The 20056-nt window shown below is 42.8% G+C and overlaps 1 protein-coding gene across 4 annotated transcripts in view; it reads left to right on the forward strand.

The window, feature by feature from the left end:
* Atp8b4 (ATPase phospholipid transporting 8B4 (putative)) overlaps positions 1 to 20056 on the forward strand; it is a 142443-nt gene that overhangs the window by 65874 nt on the left and 56513 nt on the right. For all 4 annotated transcript variants that reach the window (XM_069988390.1, XM_069988392.1, XM_069988391.1 and 1 more), the window contains 4 exons: positions 4540 to 4698; positions 8675 to 8763; positions 10984 to 11180; positions 17270 to 17478. In XM_069988390.1, the coding sequence (XP_069844491.1) occupies positions 4540 to 4698; positions 8675 to 8763; positions 10984 to 11180; positions 17270 to 17478 (654 nt within the window). The remainder of the gene's footprint in view (positions 1 to 4539; positions 4699 to 8674; positions 8764 to 10983; positions 11181 to 17269; positions 17479 to 20056) is intronic.

Consider the following 20056-nt stretch of genomic DNA (forward strand, 5'->3'; position numbering starts at 1 on the left):
CATATCTCAGCTTCCTGAGTAGAATTACAGGTGTGAGCCGCCAGCACCCAGCCTGATATCATATTTTTAAAAGTAGCAATGTTCTTAGTGATGTTGAATGGTATCATCCCTGATAAAATTTTATAGATGGGCTAGCCAGGATACACATAATAGTATTTACAAGACAAAGTTGGACTTTGTGTGTATAAATCTACCAATTTGGAAAGTTCTTATATAAATCTTCTTACACATTTCAGACAATCTGAAAAGCCCAACCCCTAATTTATTGAATTTATAAGAAAAACCCAGTGAATCAAATTTCTAAGAAAAGATACACAACTTGATTTAGTATTACAACAAATACAAAAGTAAATTGAGTGGACCTGGCTATTTCTTGTGAAGTCTTAGGACATTGAAAATCTTTCCCAAGTATATGACTGGAAATGCTTTTCAATGATGCATTTGTAAACTGGATGTTTTTAAGCCTTGGGGAAAGCCCCATATGCAAATTGTCCAAATTTGTTTAAGAATCTTTTGCATATTGTAACTGACTGGTCTGAGATCTGTTTTTTACAACACATGACAAGTTTACATATTTTGTATGACTGTTATTACTGAATTTTGAAGCCGAGAAAGGGCTGACTGTTTATTCAGGAATCTTTGTGGATTTTGTGGTCCTTTCTAAAGAATAGCATGTGTGTAATGAAGACATTAAAAAAATGAACATCTCTGTGTGGCTAAAAATAAGTAAGCAAAAAGACTTAGCTAGCGTCTCATGACTAAAAAATTTTTAACCTTACTAGGTAGCTTTATTCCACCCACCTGGAGGAAAACACAGCCCAATGGCACAATTGGTTCATGGGACATGGATATACGTGTTGACATGGGAAGTAGCATCTGTTCATATAGCGAGGGCTAACTTGGTATCGTGATGGTATTAATAGGTAGCGAAAGGCTTGATAGTTGGAGAGAAAAGAGCTTTTGAAAATGAGGTGACATTCTTTTAAGGAATAAAATAACTACACATCATAATCACCAGGGTAACAAGTCCTAAATAACAATTTACAATATCTTATTCTATGTATGTTTGTCTTGTGGAAGACTTTCATGAAAGTCATGAAATATAGCTAATTGTATATGGAAAGAAATGATACCAATGTATCTGAAAAATTATGGAACACTGGGCATGGAGTTCCATTTTTATGATAAGCTACGGATTGGTTTATTTGTGTGTGTGCATGCATGCACATAGACTGATCCTGGGGCTTGAACTCAGGGCCCAGGCACTGTCCCTGAGCTTTGTTTGCCCTCTGCCACTTGAGCCACCATTTCACTTCTGACTTTTTTGGTGGCTAGCTGGAGATAAGAGTCTCATTGGCTTTCCTACCTGGGCTGGCTTGGAACCATGACCCTTATATCTCAGCCTTCTGAAAAGAAAATATTCCATTCTGTCAACATGCCCAAAGAAAACTATTGCCCCTTTTTGGAAAGAGATAGAAAAGAAATTAGGGAGGGAGGGAGGAAGGGAGGGAGGAGAGAGAGAGAGAGAGAGAGAGAGAGAGAGAGAGAGAGAGAGAGAGAGAGAGAGAGTGTACATACATGTATGTGTGCCAGTCCTAGGACTTGAACTCAGGGCCTGGTGTCTGTCCCTAAGTATCTCTGCTCAAGGCTAGTGCTCTACCACTTGAGCCACAGCACCCTTTCTGCATTTTTCTGAGTAGTTTATTGGAGATAAGAATCTTACCGACTTTCCTGCCCAGGCTGGCTTTGAACCATGATCCTCAGATCTCAGCCTCCTGAGTCGCTAGGATTACAGGCGTGAGCCACCAGTCACCCGGCTAGAAATGTGTGTTCTTATGCTATGAAAGGGGAAGCTGGGCACTTCTGATGCTAACACAAGACAAAATAAAACCAACACAGCCTCCCCCCCCCGCCCCATCCTCCCCTACCTCCATTAAACCAAAAATGTGGTTTGGTTTTGCTCCCACCATTTTGTTTTGACTGGGTCCTATATTTAGTACATAACTCCTGGGCCCACAGTGTTTGAGAAAGTCTCCAGTGGGCTCTTGCCTCCAACCAGCCAAGCGGAACCCCTTGGCTTCATCATTCCTGTCTAGAACCACACCTTCCATGTGAGCCTTGGAGGCGGGGGGGGGGGGGGGAGTTCAAAGTTGACTGCCTCCATGTCAGCCTTTGCTAACAACAGGGAAAACCATCCAATGAACCTGTTTTTTATATTCCTACTGGCAAGGGCTGACACTTCATGTGTTTCTTTGCCCCAAACACATTTTTATTTTCAAGAGTAGCCAAGTCTGAAGTGTGAGAAATGTAGTCGTGGGTTAAGATTCTGGATAACGCTTAAAGGGTTTCTCTCATCGTATGATTTTATGTATGTTTTGCTAGGGATTGTTCACTTAAAGCAAGGTTCTTCAAAATTTGAGTAATGCAGGTGATTGGTCCTGTGGCCGGAGGGAAAATGAGTTCTGAGGATTTAGAAAAATGGCTCCTTATGCACAATGTAGTTTTTCTCAACAGTTTGAGCCAGTGTTAATCAATATTGTTTTCCTTTTTAAATAAATAGCGGTTAGAATGAAGGGCTAAAAACAATTCAGCCACATGTCGTATTATTAAAAAAAACAAAACTAATGACCTTGTTGCTGGGCGCTGGTGGCTCACATCTGTAATCCTAACTACAAAGGAGACTGAGATCTGAGGATTGAGATTTGAAGCCAGTCCAGGCTGGAAAGTTGATGAGATTCTTATCTGCAATTAACCAGCAAAAAGCTGGAAGTATGTCTATGACTCAAATGGTAGAGAGCCAGCTTGGAGCAGAAAAGCTCAGGGACAGCACCCAGGCCCTGAGTTCAAGTTCCAGGACCAGTGCACACGTGTGTGTGCATGCATGCATGCGTGTGCACAGATGCTCACACACACAGTATTTTTTATTGTTTTAAGAAAGAAAACCTTTCAGTTACTAATCTACTTCTGACTTTGACTTGAACCCAGATGGTATTTACCTGTCTTTATTTTCATTACTTCCCTCTCTTCCTTCTCTCTTTTCCTCTCTTGGTTCTGTTCATTTACGTCCTTGTATTCCTTACTTCTAAACATTTAACCCCACTTGTTGGAGATGCAAATGTATACTAATCTAACAGTTACACCTCATGACAGGATCTATAAAAGATTATTTCTGGCTGTTTGTTTGTTTGTCTTCTATGTGGAAAGCTCCAAACCCTGAGTGCTTGTTGTCTTACTGAAATAACGGAAGCAATTGATTTCATTGGTTTGGAATGGGCTCTGGAATTTTAAAAACTGGAAACATCTTCATGCCATCTTGGGCAGGTTGTCTGGTGCCTTTGGAGAGTCCTCAGAACCCAGAATCTAATCAGCATAAGAAACTAACTGCTGGAAGGAATCCCACGCTTTCTCAAGACCATAGGAAGGAAACAAGGCTCAGGTTTCTCAGCATGAAAGATAGTAGGAATCCTGAAATCCTGATTATATGCTTGGTTGACTTTTGTCATGTCATCTGACAGTTCGCTTTAAGTGAAAAAAGAGTCACTTCTGGGTACTCACTGCTTTAGATTTTCTTTTTCTTTTTTCTTTTTTGCTTTAGATTTTCTATCCTCATTGGCTAGAAGCTAGAAGCAAAAATAAGTGATTTTTATATATTTTAAAATTATTTTTTATTATTTTGAGATGCTGAGCTCCAAACTGAGGGCCTTGCAACTTGCCAGACAAGTTTTAACAGAGTTAAAAAGGAAAAAAGAAAAAAAAACTCCTTAAAAAAAAAATCTCTTGGCTCTTATCATCTAGTCTTATTTGGGCAGTGTAGAAAATGGTGTTGTAAAATGTTCGATGAGCCAGGCGCTGGTGGCTCACACCTGTAAGCCTCGCTACTCAGGAGGCTGAGATCTGAGAACTGCGGTTCAAAGCCAGCCCAGGCAGGAAAAGCTGTGAGACTCTTACCCCCAATAAGCCACCAGAAAATTGGAAGTGGCGCTGTGGCTCAAGTAGTAGAGCGCTCACCTTGGGCTGAAGAGCTCAGGGACAGCACCCAGGCCCAGAGTTCAAGCTCCAAGACCGACAAAAACCAACCAAACAAAAACATTCAGATGAGCTGGGCACTGGTGACTGCCTATAATCCTAGCTACTCAAGAGGCGGCATCTGCACACCACAGTTCAAAGTCAGCCTAAGCAGCAACGTCTGTGAGACGCTTATCTCCAGTTAAACCACCCAAAAGCCAGAAGTGGGGCTGTGGCTCAAATGGTAGAGCACTAGTCTTCAGCAAAAAACAAAAACCAAAAAATCCCGCAGGGACTGTATCTAGGCCTGGAGGTCAAGCCCCAGTATACTCCCCCCCCACCTCTCATTTTAACTTTGTAGTTTCTCCATTTATTTTCCAAGCATAGTCCTGTGCACCAAATACTGTGACATCTAAGAGGGAAGAAAAAGACACTGCATATTATGCATTATAAATACATAAATACACTGTAGCAGGATGGTACCGTGGGCTTGTCAAGAGAGGACCGAAAACTTTCTTCTTTTCTGTTTCCTAGGGATTGTTGTCTGTGAGGCGCCCAACAACAAATTAGACAGATTCTCGGGAGTCCTCACCTGGAAGGGGAGCAAGCATGCGCTCACCAACCAGAAGCTCATCCTGAGAGGCTGCGCCCTGAGGAACACCAGCTGGTGTTTTGGAATGGTCGTTTTTGCAGGTACGGCTCACAGCCCTCTACAACCAGATCGCTGCCCCCACTCACCCCTCAGTCCATCCGTTTGCCACGTGGAGACGGACCCGTGGCTCTTCATTCCAGGCAAGACACTGCTCTGGGGAGGACCTCAGAGTGTGTGACCCCAGGAAAGGATGTCATCACCCTGAAAATAGCCCAGAGGCCCCTGTGTATGGGAGCCACTGATGTCTTAGAAGTTATCCTTAAGGTTGCTGGGATTTGGACATAGCCACTGTTTAATTTCTCTCTCTCTCTAACTCCATCTCAATCACCCCTGTTATTCTATGTATTTGGCCAGCCCGCTTTAAACAGATGGATGAATGCAAATACGGCTGATATGGCCGATCAAGCAGTTCCTTTGGGAAAGTCGTCTTAGGGGCTCCGCTGTCATTTTTGTTTATGGCCTATAGCTGTTTCTCTTGTTCATAAACAGGACTGAGGAGCCTGGGAAGGGGGAAGAAAGAGAGGGGGGGACCTTCTGTTCTTATTGCTTGACTTATCACCCTCCCCTCCACCCCCATTGCCAATGGCACCAATCTTGGCCTTGAACTCTGGGCCTAGGCACTGTCCCTGAGCTTTTTCAATTCAAGGCTGGTACTCTACCATTTGAGCCACAGCTTCACTTCTGGCTTTTTGGTCATTAATTGGAGATAAGAGTCTCATAGACTTTCCTGCCTGGGCAGGCTTTGAACCACGGTCCTCAGATCTCAGCCTCCTGAGTAGCTAGGATGACAGGCGTGAGCCACCGGAGCCTGGCTTTTTGCTTGCCATCTGTGCATGTTCCACTTTATTTCTATGGATTTCCAGGATGGCACTCCTCCTTAGGGAAGCTTACAGTAGCTCCATTTCCCAAAGCCACTCAAATTTGTACTCATGGCTTCATTTGCCAGCTTTTGATTTTTTTTTAAAAATCCTGTTTATTGTGACACAAAATTAAGATGCGTTTTGGGTCTGGTGATTCTATGTGCAATCAACGTGGGAATGTTTTGTTTTGTTTAACTGACTTTCCTCAACAACAACAAAATTTGCTCATTAAGGGCTCGAAAGTGTTCCAGAGTTAGAAAAGTCTGGCCAGTTGTTGCCAGATACTCTGAGCCGTGTGTGGCGTTACTGTGGCTCTTGTGTTTGGAGCATTGCCATTTTAAGGACTTGGGAAATCCCTAGAAATGAGGCATATAGTACTTTGATCTGGGGATGAGTCTGACTTCACGATTGAGTCTTTCATCAGATGCTTTTAGTCCTTAAGCAGGGAAATAAACCTGTGGTTGTTTATTCCCTTCTTTGCATTGCTCTTGCAGAGAAATTGAGAGCTTGGCATATGTTCAGACTTCTTTTCTTCTATCATGACAGGGAAGTTTCTCAAAGGTTTGTTGTTATTGTTGTTATTGGTTGTGGGTTTTGCACTCAGGGCCTGGGCGCTGTCTGTGAACTTTTTCACTCAAGGCTAGCACTCTACCATTTTGAGCCACAGCTCCCCTTCTGGTTTTCTGGTGGTTCATTGGAGAAGAGAGTCTCTTGGACTTTCCTGCCTGGGTTGGCTTTGAACCGTGATCCTCAGATCTCAGCCTGTTGAGTAGCTAGGATTCTAGGTGTGAGCCATTGGTGCCCTGGTTGAAGGTTTTCTGATGGGAAATCCCCTCTTACTTTGCTTCTCATTGTAGAAATGGAGGAATCTTGTCATAAGGATGAGCAAGTTGATGTGCACTTGATCTTACTTAGAATGACTAATTCAGGACTGTAGACCAGCTGCACCATCTTATGGTGAGACCGCTGTGCTGAGCCACTGACAGGGGCTAAGTTCCCCTTCATACAACTGTCTCTATGGGGAAAATGCTCTTACACAAAAAGAATAGGAAATTGTGCACTCGTGGCTCATGCCTGTAATCCTAGCTACTCAGGAGGCTGAGATCTGAGGATTGCTGTTCACTGGAAGCTCCCACTTGGGCAGGAAGGTCTGTGAGACTCTTACAGCCAAGTAATTACCCCAAAAAAGCTGGAAATGAAGCTGTAATTCAAGTGGTAGAGCACCAGCCTTGAGCCAAAAAGCCAAGGGACGGTACTCAGGTGTTGAGTTCACATCCTAGTACTGTCCCCACCTCCAAAAATCCAAAAACCAAGTCTCCTCCAAGGCAGTGGAAAGGAAGTTCACAGAGTAGCAGATCTGGGCTCCGATTTGCTTACCAGCTTCAGGAATATGACTTTTCGGTTTCTCAAGCTTCGTAAGTTGTCGCCTGGAGATACTAATGAGTCCATTGTCAGAGCTTGAGATGTGCCATGTTTAAGCGGGTACTTGACAAATGTTATTTCTTCCCTTTCCTGTTTTTCTCTCGCACTTCATCCTCAGCCCAGTATTTGCTGCCTGCTCCCTGGGCTGAGCCAGGGACAAGGGGGAATCTGTCTTCTTTGGTGATGGTATCCTGCATTCTCAGTCTCAGGAGTCCATTGTAAAGACGAGAATGTCTGCACTGCCTTTAGTCTGGGCACAGAAGTTCACAGAACACTTAACTAGAATATAGGTGAGCAGGGGTTGTCATGATCATGGTCAGTTTTCTCCATTCCAGAATCCAATGGACATTTCATTGAAGAATTGAATACCCAGATATCATGAAAACCAGAATCCCAGATGAATTCTTCACCCTTCTCTTTGTAGTGTAACTCTGCTTATTCCTATTGCCAAGAATCAGAGTTGGCTTGACAAACCTGACATTTCTTTCTTTTTTCTTTTCTTTTTTGCCAGTCCTGGGCTTGAACTCAGGGCCTGGGCTCTGTCTCTGAGTCTCTCTGTGCTCAAGGCTAGCACTCTACCACTTGAGCCACAGTGCCACTTTTAGTGGAGATAAGAGTGGGCTTGTCTGCCTGGGCTAGCTTTGAACCACGATCCTCAGGTCTCAGCCTCTTGAGTTATCTAAGTTTGTAGCTGTGAGCCGCTGGCACTAGGTGAATGAATATAGGGATTTCTTTCAAGCTCTTTGACTATGAAGAGAAGAAGAGTCATGAGTCTAAATATCTCTGGATATATTTAAGTGCTTACAACCCATAAAGTAGATTCTATCATTCGTTTGTATATGTCTGCATGTCTAAGAAAAAGTACATTAAAAAAAAGTGTTCAACTAGTTTCTATTTCACTTTTTAGCAAACTTTATTTGGTCTTTGTGATCTTGGCTACAAAAGAAATACTTCTCACCCTCAATGTTCATATGCCTTTAATAAACAATTCAGAGAGAATGTGGGTGGCCTTTCCTTTATACATGAGTGACTGAGAACAGGACACTGGGATACAGTCTCTAAGACCAGCGGTGAATCGCTCTGAGACTCTAATCTTTGCTTCTATTTGTCTTTTAAGTCAAAATTTTCAAGGATGTATCCATTCTTCCATGAGTGGGATATAATTTCTTGCCTGCCTGTCTCCCTGCCTCCCTCCCTCCCTCCCTTCCCTTCCTTCCCTCCTCCCTCCCTTCCTCCCTTCTAGTCTTCCTTCCCTCCTGCCCTACTTCCCTCCTTCCCTCCCCCTCCCTCCCTCCCTCCCTCCCTCCCATCCTTTGACTTTGTTAGCTGTGTGTGCTCCAAATTAGCTTGTTAATGTTCAGAGTTTTGCAACAAAGCATTTCTGAAACCTTTTAGCCCCATGTTCTATCTGAACTTAGACTACAGTGCAATATTTAGGTTTGTTGTCAAGTTGCAAATTAAGAATTATCCACAACTTGATGTCCACTGTTCTTTATTGAAGAACATGGGTTTTCCTTTTCAGAAACATTGGTATGAGTAGAGATTAGTGACAGGAATAAGAATATATCATCTGATTATTCCAAAGTTGTCTTCTTTTTTATTTATTTATTTTTTGCCAGTCCTGGGACTTGAACTCAGGGCCTGGGCACTGTCCCTGAGCTTCTGTGTCAAGGCTAGCGCTCTACCACTTGAGCCACAGCGCCACTTCTAGTTGTCTTCTTTTTTCTTCTTGCAGGTCCTGACACTAAATTAATGCAGAACAGTGGTAAGACAAAGTTTAAGAGGACAAGCATCGATAGGCTGATGAATACTCTAGTATTATGGGTAAGTTGCCATAGCAAAATTAGGCAGTGGTGCTGGTCATTGTTGTCAGAACATGATTTCATCTGCTTCTCTGGGACTTCTCTTTTGGAAGTCTACCCTCTGCTTGTAGAGTATGCATTTAAATATTCGCCCTGGGAGCTGATTTGAGCTCCCTTCTGTTTTCTAGATGATAATGAATTCCTTCCCAGTGGTAAGGTGACCAGCTCATTGGCAGCCTGTGACCTCCTACACTTCCCAGTGTAAAATATCCTGCCTTACTTCCAGGGCTTGCTTAACCATGGTGGTAGGTAGATATCACAAGGTGATATTTTGGGGTGTAAAGCAACGACTCACCCCAGCTTTTGAATGCTTGAAGTTGGGCATTGAATGCCAAGCATTGCTAGTTTTAATTCTTCGGTTCTGTTCAATGAGTATGTAGAATCAACCATTAACAGGAACGTGGCTGGTGTGATACAGGAACCAAGTCGGTAGCATATTGGACATCCATAATTCTACCATTTTTCTCCTATATGGTTTTCTAATATACTTTAAGATTCCCCCAACTCTATCTTCTCATGCCCTTATTTTATTAGGAAGAGAAAGAAGAAAGCAAGCGTAGGAACATGGAACTCTGGTTCTTTCTTGGAGGAAAAAAGAGAATAGGAGGGAATAAATTGTCAGTCTCTAGGTCAACTCCTCCCTCAACAATGTTGGTCCAGCCCCTAACATGGTGTGACATTTCATAGGAAAAGTCCCCAGGCTGGACACCAGTGGCCCATGCCTATAATCCTAGATATTCAGGAAACAGATCTGAGGATCACAGTTCAAAGCCAGCCTGGGCAGGAAAGTCTATGAGTCTCTTCAGTTAAGCACCAGAAAACCATAAGTGGCGTTGTGGCTCAAGGTGGTAGCTTTGAGCAAAAAAAGGCTCAGAGACAGCATGCAGGCCCTGAGTTCAAGGCCCAGGACTAGCAAAAAAAAAAAAAAAGTCCCCAGGACATCTTGCCAACTATGGCTTCTGAGTTTGTTTTTAAGTCTGGGGTTTGAACTTCCTACTAATGATCTTCTGTCTCTCTAAATACTATGATTCCAAATGTTTGTTTTTCTATAGTGTAAAAGGTTGCTATTTTTTTTGTGCTGCTTGCTACTTAAAAAAAAATCTCAAAAGGAAAGTATAGTCCCGTGCTGATGGCTCACAACTGTAATCCTAGCTACTCAGGAAGCTGGGTTATGGTTTTAAACCAGCCTGGCCAGGAAAGTCCATGAAACTCCTATCTCCAATTAAAAACCAGAAAACCAAAAGTGGTGCTGTGGGTTAAAGTGGTAGAGCACTAGCCTGGAGCTAAAAAGCTCAGGGACAGTGCCCAGGCCCTGAGCTCAAGCCCCAGGACCGACAAAAAAAAAAAAAAAAAGAAAGAAAGAAAGAAAGTATAGATGTCATGAGGCAATTTAATTGTTTTAATTTAATGATATTTATTGTTGACTAGCCATTTCTGTAGGGAAGAGTCTTGACAAGTCTGAGATTCATCTTTATTACTGACATTTTCTAGCTTTTGTTTTTATGTCTCCGGTGACCATATAATGTATCACTCAAACAAGATACATTTGAGTGTATATTAGCAGCGTTGGCCTGGACCACATGTGAACTGAGGCCACGCAGGGCAAATTGGGGCACATGGGCTTCCTCAATGAGACCACTTAAACACTCTTTAGAATTGTTATTATAAACGTTATGTACAGAGGGATTATGGTTATTTAAGTCAGGTAAAGAGTACGTTGCTTTTAGATCAACATTACCCCTCCCTTCATTGCTAGTTCTTCCATCCGTACCCACAGGTTGCATAGTTTATTTTCCACAGTGTCATTTTCTATTTCTTCCTCCCTCCCTCCCTCCCTCCCTTCCTTCCTTCCTTCCTTCCTTCCTTCCTACCTTCCTTCCTTCCTTCCTCCCTCCCTCCCTCCCTTCCTCCCCCCTCTCCCCTCCCTCCTCCCCCCCCCCTTACACACACATACCCTAGAGAGCCAATGAGAGAATAAGAAAAATTTATGTCAAATATTTAGTCATGTTCCTGATATGAAAATGTTAAATTTTATCCATATCAATAAGGTAAGAAGAGATTTGCATAACTTGACTCTCAAATAGCATTTTTTTGGGGGGGGAGGGTGACTTAGAAGTGATCAGACTATGAGACTAGTTTAAGGTTCAACTTAACCTTGACCAAACTTCTCTTCTCATTTCAGATTTTTGGGTTTCTGGTATGCTTGGGAATTATTCTTGCAATAGGAAATTCATTCTGGGAGAATGAAGTCGGGGGCCAATTCAGAGCTTTCCTCTTTTTGAACGAAGGAGAGAAGAACTCCATATTCTCAGGATTCTTGACTTTCTGGTCATATATTATTATTCTTAACACAGTGGTGCCCATTTCATTGTACGTGAGGTAAGATGAGAGTTGACACTTTAATGAATCCCTTGTCATCAAAAGCCTTTGTTTCCCGTAATCACTTTTGTTTGTCCTAAAATCAGAGCAGTGCATTTGAGGTCTCCTTCGGAGTGTGGGCTGCTACATCTGTTGCAAGTGGGGCCACTTAGCCTTTGAATACTGTGGAACTTTGACATTTTCAAATGACAATAAGTACATTTGCTTTTCTTGATTTGGTTTTTCAGGAATGTGGTTGTGTGGTTGTTTTCTTTATTAAAATACATGGATGACACTATAATCTCAGGCAAGCCAATCAATTAGAATTGAGTTGATTTGAGATTTAAAAAAAAGAACAAGATTAGAGAGATCGTCAGAGATAGATAGAACCTCTTCTTCCTCTAGTCTGGCTCTCCATACCTGGATTCAAGGTCAAGGTCATCTTTCTCTCTCTCTCTCTCTCTCTCTCTCTCTCTCTCTCTCTCTCTCTCTCTCTCTCTCTCTCTCTATCTCTCTCTCTATATATATATAATGCTTACTAGCTCCATAAATTGAGCAAGAGACCTCACCCTCTTGGGCCTCAGTTTCCCCACTTAAAATGGAGAAAATTATTGGGTGCCAAGTGGCTCACGCCTGTAATCCTAGTTACTCAGGAGGCTGAGATCTGAGGATCATGCCTCCAAGCTAAACCAGGGCAAGAACTTCCATTCGGTTCTTATCCCCTACCCAAAAGCCAGAAGTAGAGCTGGGACTCAAGTGGTAGAGCGCCAGCCTTGAGCAAAAAAGCTAAGGGACAAGCACCCAGATAAAACTAGAGATACAATGGCGTGGCTTTGTTTCTCCTCTATGTCTCTCTCTATGTACATAATACATACATTCATACATTGGTACATACATGTCTGTGTGTGTTCAGTAAGACTTAGAACATGGCTCTCATGTCTAGACCTGAGACATTCTCTATGCTAACTTTACCAAGAGTGACCTAGACAGTCCCCAACAACGTGAGAGCCAAGATGGAGTGTGGTCGTTAAAATACTCTCATTATCAGTGTTTTAACAATACAAACAATCACCAGCTTTAAATCCTCAACTAATTTTTACTGTGGTTGTGGGAAGTGGTCTGGACATGGTGGAATGTGGCCACAGTGCCACAGATTGCTTTGGGAAGCTGTGCTCAGAATGGGCTTCTATTGAAACTGTGTTCTGGGGCTGGGAAGGTGGCTCAGTGGTGGAGCGCTTGCCTTGCATGCATGAGGCCCTGGGTTCGATTCCCCAGCACCACATAAGCAAAAAGAAAAAAGCCGGAAGTGGCGCTGTGGCTCAAGTGGTAGAGTGCTAGCCTTGAGCTGAAGAGCTGAGGGACAGTGCCCAGGCCTAGAGTTCAGGCCCCACAACCGACCCCCCCCCAAAAAAAATATTATATGTATAAAAAAAAGAAACTGTGTCCCCTGGCTCGTGTTTGATTCCGAGGGCCTCTCATGCTTGAAGTCAATGATCAAGTCTGCAGTAAATCCTGCTTTGCTTGAAGAGCTATGGTCAGTTTTTATAGCTCTCCTTTTATGTCCTAAACAAATAATAAACGTGGTGTGCAATGACGGTCTGCATGCAGACCAACTCACATGCTCTTATGAAGTGTCTTCTGTATATATGCTTGCTTTGAAGTGCACTAATATTTTCTATCACTTGAAAGATTGGAGAGTGTTTTTTTTTGTTGTTGTTATTAAATTTCTTTTACTTTTTAAAAAATGAATGCTAGATCCATGATTGGTATTTCTTCTTTTACTTTCTTATACATAGTGGTGAATGGAAGAACTCTTTGTAATATTCTAAATCTAGTTTCTGGTCTTGGAGCTACAAATAGTAGTGGCTGTACAAACTTACAGAAAGCACTTGGCTCCCCTGTGCTTTTTAGTATGCCTGTCTGATTTTTATTGTTCTGTAAAATGAGGGTATTAAAAAAAATTGATTTCTAGCCAGGCTCTGGTGGCTCACACCTATAATCCTAGTTATTCAGGAGGCTGAGATCCGATGATCATGGTTTGAAGCCAGCTCCAGAGTGTGTATGAGACTCTTACCTCCAATTAACCATTGAAAACCCGGAAGTGGAGCTGTGGATCAAATGGTAGAGCACTAGCCTTGAGCACAAAGCTGAAGGACAGCCTTTAGCCAAGTTCCATTTCTGGCACACAAACATATACACAAAAATACTGATTTGAGTTTCTTCCTGCTCAAAATAGCAACCACTTTACCTTTAGATGGCATGGTATCTCTGTGTGTCTGTATGAGATCAACATCAATACTTCTAGATTACTTTTTCATGTATTGCTTCTTGAGATTGTCAGTGATATATAATATACCATAAAACATGTCACAGGCTTCCAGCCTGTGAATGGTAGTTTTAAAAAAAAGTCAACAGCTTTCCTTTTGGCCAACAATAATTTAAAAACTTATCCCATCAGTAAGAGATGCAATGTTCAAAACAAATCCATCAAGCTGTGTCATGGAACTATATAAAAAAACAAAGCTATGACTCCGTGGATACAGAAACTTTTGAAACACTGAACCCTGGGAAAGATTTATACTTCTCCTGGAAAATGTATTTGTTTGGTTTTATGAAATATCAACTCTTTTTGAATGATTAATAGTTTAGCATAGAACCAAGAAAAATCTGAAATGTAACTTGCAAGAAAACTTAAGCCTTTATTTTAAAGTTTATTCAGATGAACATACTGGTTTTATCAGAAAGAATCAAGGAAAAGGTTTTTTTTGTTTTTATTTTTGCAAAGGAAGAGAATGTTCTTTTATCTCTGGTCAGATGTTACCAGGTTTTATAAAGCTGCAATAAGGAAATAATAGATGTATTAAGTAACATATCAGTGAACAAAATTAAAATTCATGACTGGATTCTAGTGAGTAAAATAATTTATATCTAATATAAGAAACATCCCATATTCCCAAAGGGAAAAGTCTTGTTTAACAGATAGTGTTGAAAAATCTTTGTGTTTGGAAAAAAAAAATGAGACTAACTTCTTAGTTACTAGATTCATTGATATAAAAAATTACAGGTAAAATAATAGTATAACACATATATACATATGCATGAATATATAATCTTGATTATATTATACATCTATTATATATTCATATATAATATATAATCTTGCTATAGGGAATGTCTATTTAAACAAATTTCCCAAATCTATAAACTTTAATTAAATTTGATAAGTTAAAAAGAGAAAATGCGGCTGGGTGCTGGTGGTTCATGCCTGTAATCCTAGCTACTCAGGAGGCTGAGATCTGAGGATCACATTGCAAAGCCAGCCCAGGCAGGAAAGTCCACAAGACTCTTATCTCCAGTTAACCACCAGAAAACTGGAAGTGGCGCTGTGGCTCAAGTGATAGAGTGCTGGCCTTGAGCTGAAGAGTTCAGGGATAGCAGCCAGGCCCACAGTACAAGCCCCACAATTGACACGAGAGAGAGAGAGAGAGAGAGAGAGAGAGAGAGAGAGAGAGAGAGAGAGAGAGAGAGAGAGAGAGAGAGAGAGAGAGAGAGAGAGAGAGAGAGAGAGAGAGAGAGAGAGAGAGAGAGAGAGAGAGAGAGAGAGAGAGAGAGAGAGAGAGAGAGAGAGAGAGAGAGAGAGAGAGGGAGGGAGGGAGGGAGGGAGGAGGGAGGGAGGGAGGGAGGGAGGGGAGGGGAGGGAGGGAGGGGAGAGAGGGGAGGGAGGGAGGGAGGGGAGGGAGGGGGAGGGAGGGGGGGAGGGGGAGGGAGGGGGGGAGGGGGAGGGAGGGGGGGAGGGGGGAGGGGAGGGGGAGGGAGGGGGAGGAGGGGGAGGGAGGGGGGAGGGGGAGGGAGGGGGGGGAGGGGGAGGGAGGGGGGAGGGGGAGGAGGGGGGGGGGAGGGAGGGGGGAGGGGGAGGGAGGGGGGAGGAGGGGGAGGGAGGGGGGGGAGGGGGGAGGGAGGGGGGAGGGAGAGGAGGGAGAGAGGGAGAGGAGGGAGAGGAGGGAGAGGAGGGAGAGGAGGGAGAGGGAGAGGGAGAGGGAGAGGGAGAGGGAGAGGGAGAGGGAGAGGGAGAGGGAGAGGGGAGAGAGAGAGAGAGAGAGAGAGAACCTAGAAACAAGATTAAGACAAAGAATTATTTGGGTACGATATTTCTTTTTTTGATCAAATTTATAGTATCAAACTTCACATAAATCAGTAAGAAATATGCTAATATCAGACAAAGAAAGTTGGCAATTACCATCAGATTGGTCAAAGAAGAAAATACAATTGGCTGATAAAATTGGAAAGAAAGTGATCAGAAAAGAACCAGTGGGGCTGGGATGTGGCGCAGTGGCAAGGAGCTGGTCTAGCAAGTACAGCGGCCTGCGTTCAATCCCTGCACCAAAAAAGAAAAGACAAAAAATACAGTTAAGCAAGCAAAAAAAAAAAAAAAAAAAACCAGTACCAAAAAAGAAAAGACAAAAAATAGTTAAGCAAAAAAGAAATAGGAGTAAAAGTAATAAGATGATATTTTCATTAAACTATGGTAGAAGGTACTTCTCTATAATCCGACATTACTATAATCTCGGAAGTCCCTTTGGCAGTTTGTGTGATGCACAGAAAGAACTCAGACTGCTGTTGGCCACAGAAATCCCATTTCTGGAGGCAGGAAGTCCTGATCACCACTGCCATGTGAGATGGTGTTCTTTTCTGAGGAAGTGGGCACAGCAGCCTGATGATACACCCCTGTTTTCACTCGGTGGCTGTTACGGTTTGCTTTGTGCTTTCTGGAGATGCCACTTAGACCTCTTTTGCCAACGTGAAATTCTGTCAATATATCACAGCACATTTCTGTCTATTGGACATAAGACAAACAGCGTGTGTGTGTGTGTGTGTCTGTCTGTCAATATATCACAGCACATTTCTGTCTATTGGACATAAGACAAACAGCGCGCGCGTGTGTGTGTGTGTGTGTGTGTGTGTGTGTGTGTGTGTGTGTGTGTGTGTGTGTGTGTGTGTGTGTGTGTGTGTGTGTGTGTGTGTGTGTGTGTGTGTGTGTGTGTGTGTGTGTGTGTGTGTGTGTGTGTGTGTGTGTGTGTGTGTGTGTGTGTGTGTGTGTGTGTTTCAGTCTTAGGGCTGGAATTCAGGGCCTAGGCACTATCCCCGAGCTTTTGTACTCAAGACTAGTGTTCTACTACTTTGAGCCACAACTCTGCTTTTGGCTTTTTGATAGTTAATTGGAGACAAAAGAGTTTCATAGATTTTCCTGCCCAGAACAGGCTTTGAATTGTGATCCTCAGATCTCAGCCTCCTGTGTAGGTAGAATTACAGGCAGGAGTTACCATGCCCATCAGGACAAGTATCTTTTCCCATGAAGATATAAGAAGAGATGCAAAGTAATATGCTATGCAGAAATCTCTACTGAGCTTGTTTGAGGTGAACAGAAAACCATTGCCTAAAGGCTTATGCTAGGCTCCCCCTCTGGTCTTATGGTTCTGGGGTTTATGAACAGACACTCTTTAGATCACTGAGACCTTGGGATAGAGTATCTTTTATCTATCTTTATTGTTGTTGTTGGTGGTAGTTGTGGGGCTTGAACTCTGGGCCTGGGTGCTATCCCTGAGCCTCAATAGCTCAAGGCTAGCACTCTACCACTTGAGTCACAGTGCCACTTTCAATTTTCTGGTGGTTAATTGGAAATAAGAGTCTCATGGACTTTTCCTGCCCAGACTGGCTTTGAACTGTGATCCAAAGATTTCAGCCTCCTGAGTAGGATTACAAGTGTGAGCCACTGGCACTTGGAGATTCACTTACCCCGCCTCTAAAACTCTAAGGACTTTGGCAGATTTCATTTTTTTTTTTTTTTTGGCAAATCTCTGTATGTTCTGAAGTTAATGGAGCTCTCCTTCCTTCCTTCCTTCCTTCCTTCCTTCCTTCCTTCCTTCTTTCTTTCTTTCTTTCTTTCTTTCTTTCTTTCTTTCTTTCTTTCTTTCTTTCTTTCCTTCCTTCCTTCCTTCCTTCCTTCCTTCCTTCCTTCCTTCCTTCCTTCCTTCCTTGTCTCTCCTTCCTTCCTTCTGTGCTTTCCTTCCTTTCTCTCTCTTTCGCTCTCTATCTCTCTCTCTTTTCCACAGTGTGGAAGTCATTCGTCTGGGCCACAGTTATTTTATAAACTGGGATCGGAAGATGTATTACTCAGGCAAAGGCACACCTGCCGAAGCTCGGACGACCACCCTTAATGAGGAGCTGGGCCAGATTGAATATGTTTTCTCTGACAAAACGGGCACCCTTACTCAGAACATCATGACTTTTAAAAAGTGTTCCATTAATGGGAAAATCTACGGTAAGAGCCGCGCTTTCTTTTTCTTAATGACGTTGAATGTTCTTGGAATAACAGCATCGGTGCTGGGCAGTCCTGGAGCTTTGTACTTGATAGGCAGATGCCCTACCACTTGAGCCATTTTCCCTCCACCTTTTTTGTTTCAGTTGTTTTTCAAATAGGGTTTTAGATTTATGCCTGGACTGTGATTCTCCTAGGTAGGTTTTTTATATACCTGAGATGACAGACATGCATCACCACACCTCACCTCTTTTTATGGGTTGAGGTGAAATCTGCGTGCGTGCACTCGTGTGTGTGTGTGTGTGTGTGTGTGTGTGTGTGTGTGTGTGCGTGCGCACGCGCGCGCTAAGACTGACCTCAAACTGTTATCCTCCTGATCTCAGCCTCCTAAGTAGGGAGGATTGCAGGCATGAGCCAATATGTTTGGAAAGAAATATCATTTAAAGTGTTAAAAATTAACCATTTATTTTTATCATCTTTCAGGTGTTGTACAGAGGGCTTTCCCCCATTTCTCCTGGCCCTACTCCATTCCCTCAAGTTACTTGGTTTTCAGTTCACACATGTATATTAAATATCGTGACGATGTTCACCCCCCTTCCTCTCTCCATCCTTCTGCCCTCTCTTCGCCACCTCCCCCTATAATATCATTTTTGAAATACTGTCTTCCTCCTTCACTCCCCCCACCTCCAAATTCCACCATGACCTTCTCATTAATATGTTCTTAGCAGCACTTGGCTTGGTGCTCATGGATCCATGGTGCCTAATTTAGGTAGAAGTCTGGGTCTGCTGCAGTTGGTGGATGCTGCACATCCTGAGCACCCCTCAGTTGTGTGACTCTTCCGTGGTGTTCCAGACACCCACATCCCAGAAGGATGAGTTCTTGGCAGCCTGCTTGATTTTATGCTTGTTCCTTGTTAGCTCTGGGCTTGATGCTAGAGCAAACATTTGTGAGAATTTACTGTCAGTTCCCTGAAAACTCACACCCTGAGGGACCATCACTGGCCAGACCAGCTATTTCCCCAATCCAGCTGCCATTCGCATGCGTTTGAAAAGATAAATGCTCTGTTTTTTGGGGGGGGGGTTAAGTCTATTTATACCTGGTGGTGGTGGCTCATGCCCATAATCCTGGCTACTCAAGGAGGTTGAGATTTGAGGATCTGGTTTGAAGTTAGCCCAGGCAGGAAAATCCATGAGACTCCAATTAACCACCAAACCACAACCACCACAACAAACCAACAACAAGTGAGGCTGTGGCTCAAGTGTCAGAGTATCTGACTTGAGTGAAAAAGGTCAGCGACAGTGCCCAGATTCTGAGTTCAAGCCCCAATACCAGGAAAAAAATGTCTTAGACGATACTTTAAAAGACTCTAAAAATACTGGCTTAATTCAAGTAGTGGTTTAAATGATTACACTTTAGAATATTAGGTGTTTTTTTTCAAATTCGGGAGTATTTTTTATTCTTTTGATCCATGTTGATAATTTCAATTCTAAGAAGCAACCTTAAAATAACTTATTTTTAAAGATTTTTTTTGAAGTTGAACCAAGAATGTATCTTGGTATAGCAGGATAAGAATAGGGAGAAATGAACAATGAGGATGAAACATTTCTTGTTCAGACTTTTTCTTCTTTCTTTCTCTTTTTTTGGGGGGGAGGGGAATCCTGGGGCTTAAACTCAGGGTCTGTCCTTGAGTTTTTTCACTCAGGGTTGGTGCTTTACCACTTGAGCCACAGTCTCACTTCTGGCTTTTTGGTGGTTAATTGGAGGTAAGAGTCTCATGATCTTCCCTACCAGGGCTGGCTTTGAACTGTGATCCTCAAATCACACAGTCTTGAGATCTAAGATTGCAAGTGTGAGCCACTGGTATCCAGCTAAATGGTAGCTTTTTTTTTTTTTTTTTTTTTGCCAGTCCTGGGGCTTGAACTCAGGGCCTGGGCACTGTCCCTGAGCTTCTTTTGCTCAAGGCTAGCAAGCTAACACTTGAGCCTCAGTGCCACTTTAGCTTTTTCTATGCATGTGGTACTGAAGAATCAAACTCAGGGATTCATGCATGCTAGGCAAGCACTCTACCACTGAGCCACCTTCCCAGCTTGGTAGCTTTTTAAAAAAATGTGTGGCTTTTATACTTTCTGAGCTGGGAGAGTCTACCCTAATCCTTGGATGAAATGGTTTGGGGTGGGTAAGATGTGTGCTGTACTGTGTTAAAACATGGAGATAGGATCGAGGCATATCAAAAGGCACAGGACTTTGCTAGGCATTCATTACACTCTGTCTCTCTCCTCATGTTAAGATTTTTTTAACATATCAAAGGAAGAGGCAGTTCTAAGATAGCCCTTTTCATGTTTTTCCTGTTCTTATAACCAAACATCTAAACATCTAGGCATAGCCAGAGGAGAGGTAGTGGCTGCTTATTTTAGTTTTTATTTATTGGTTTTAATGTCTGAGTCTGACCATTTTCATACTTATTAATTATACTTTTCTGGTGTCCTTGTCTGTCTGTCTATCCATCCATCCATCCATCTTGATTCATTTCCCCCTGTAAATGACTTTCTCTTTCAATCCTCAAGGTGAGGCAGAGTGTTG

Source organism: Dipodomys merriami, unplaced genomic scaffold, assembly GCF_024711535.1.
Source record: "Dipodomys merriami isolate MVZ:Mamm:240054 unplaced genomic scaffold, mDipMer1.0.p SCAF_357, whole genome shotgun sequence".
Taxonomy (NCBI): Eukaryota; Metazoa; Chordata; class Mammalia; order Rodentia; family Heteromyidae; genus Dipodomys; species Dipodomys merriami.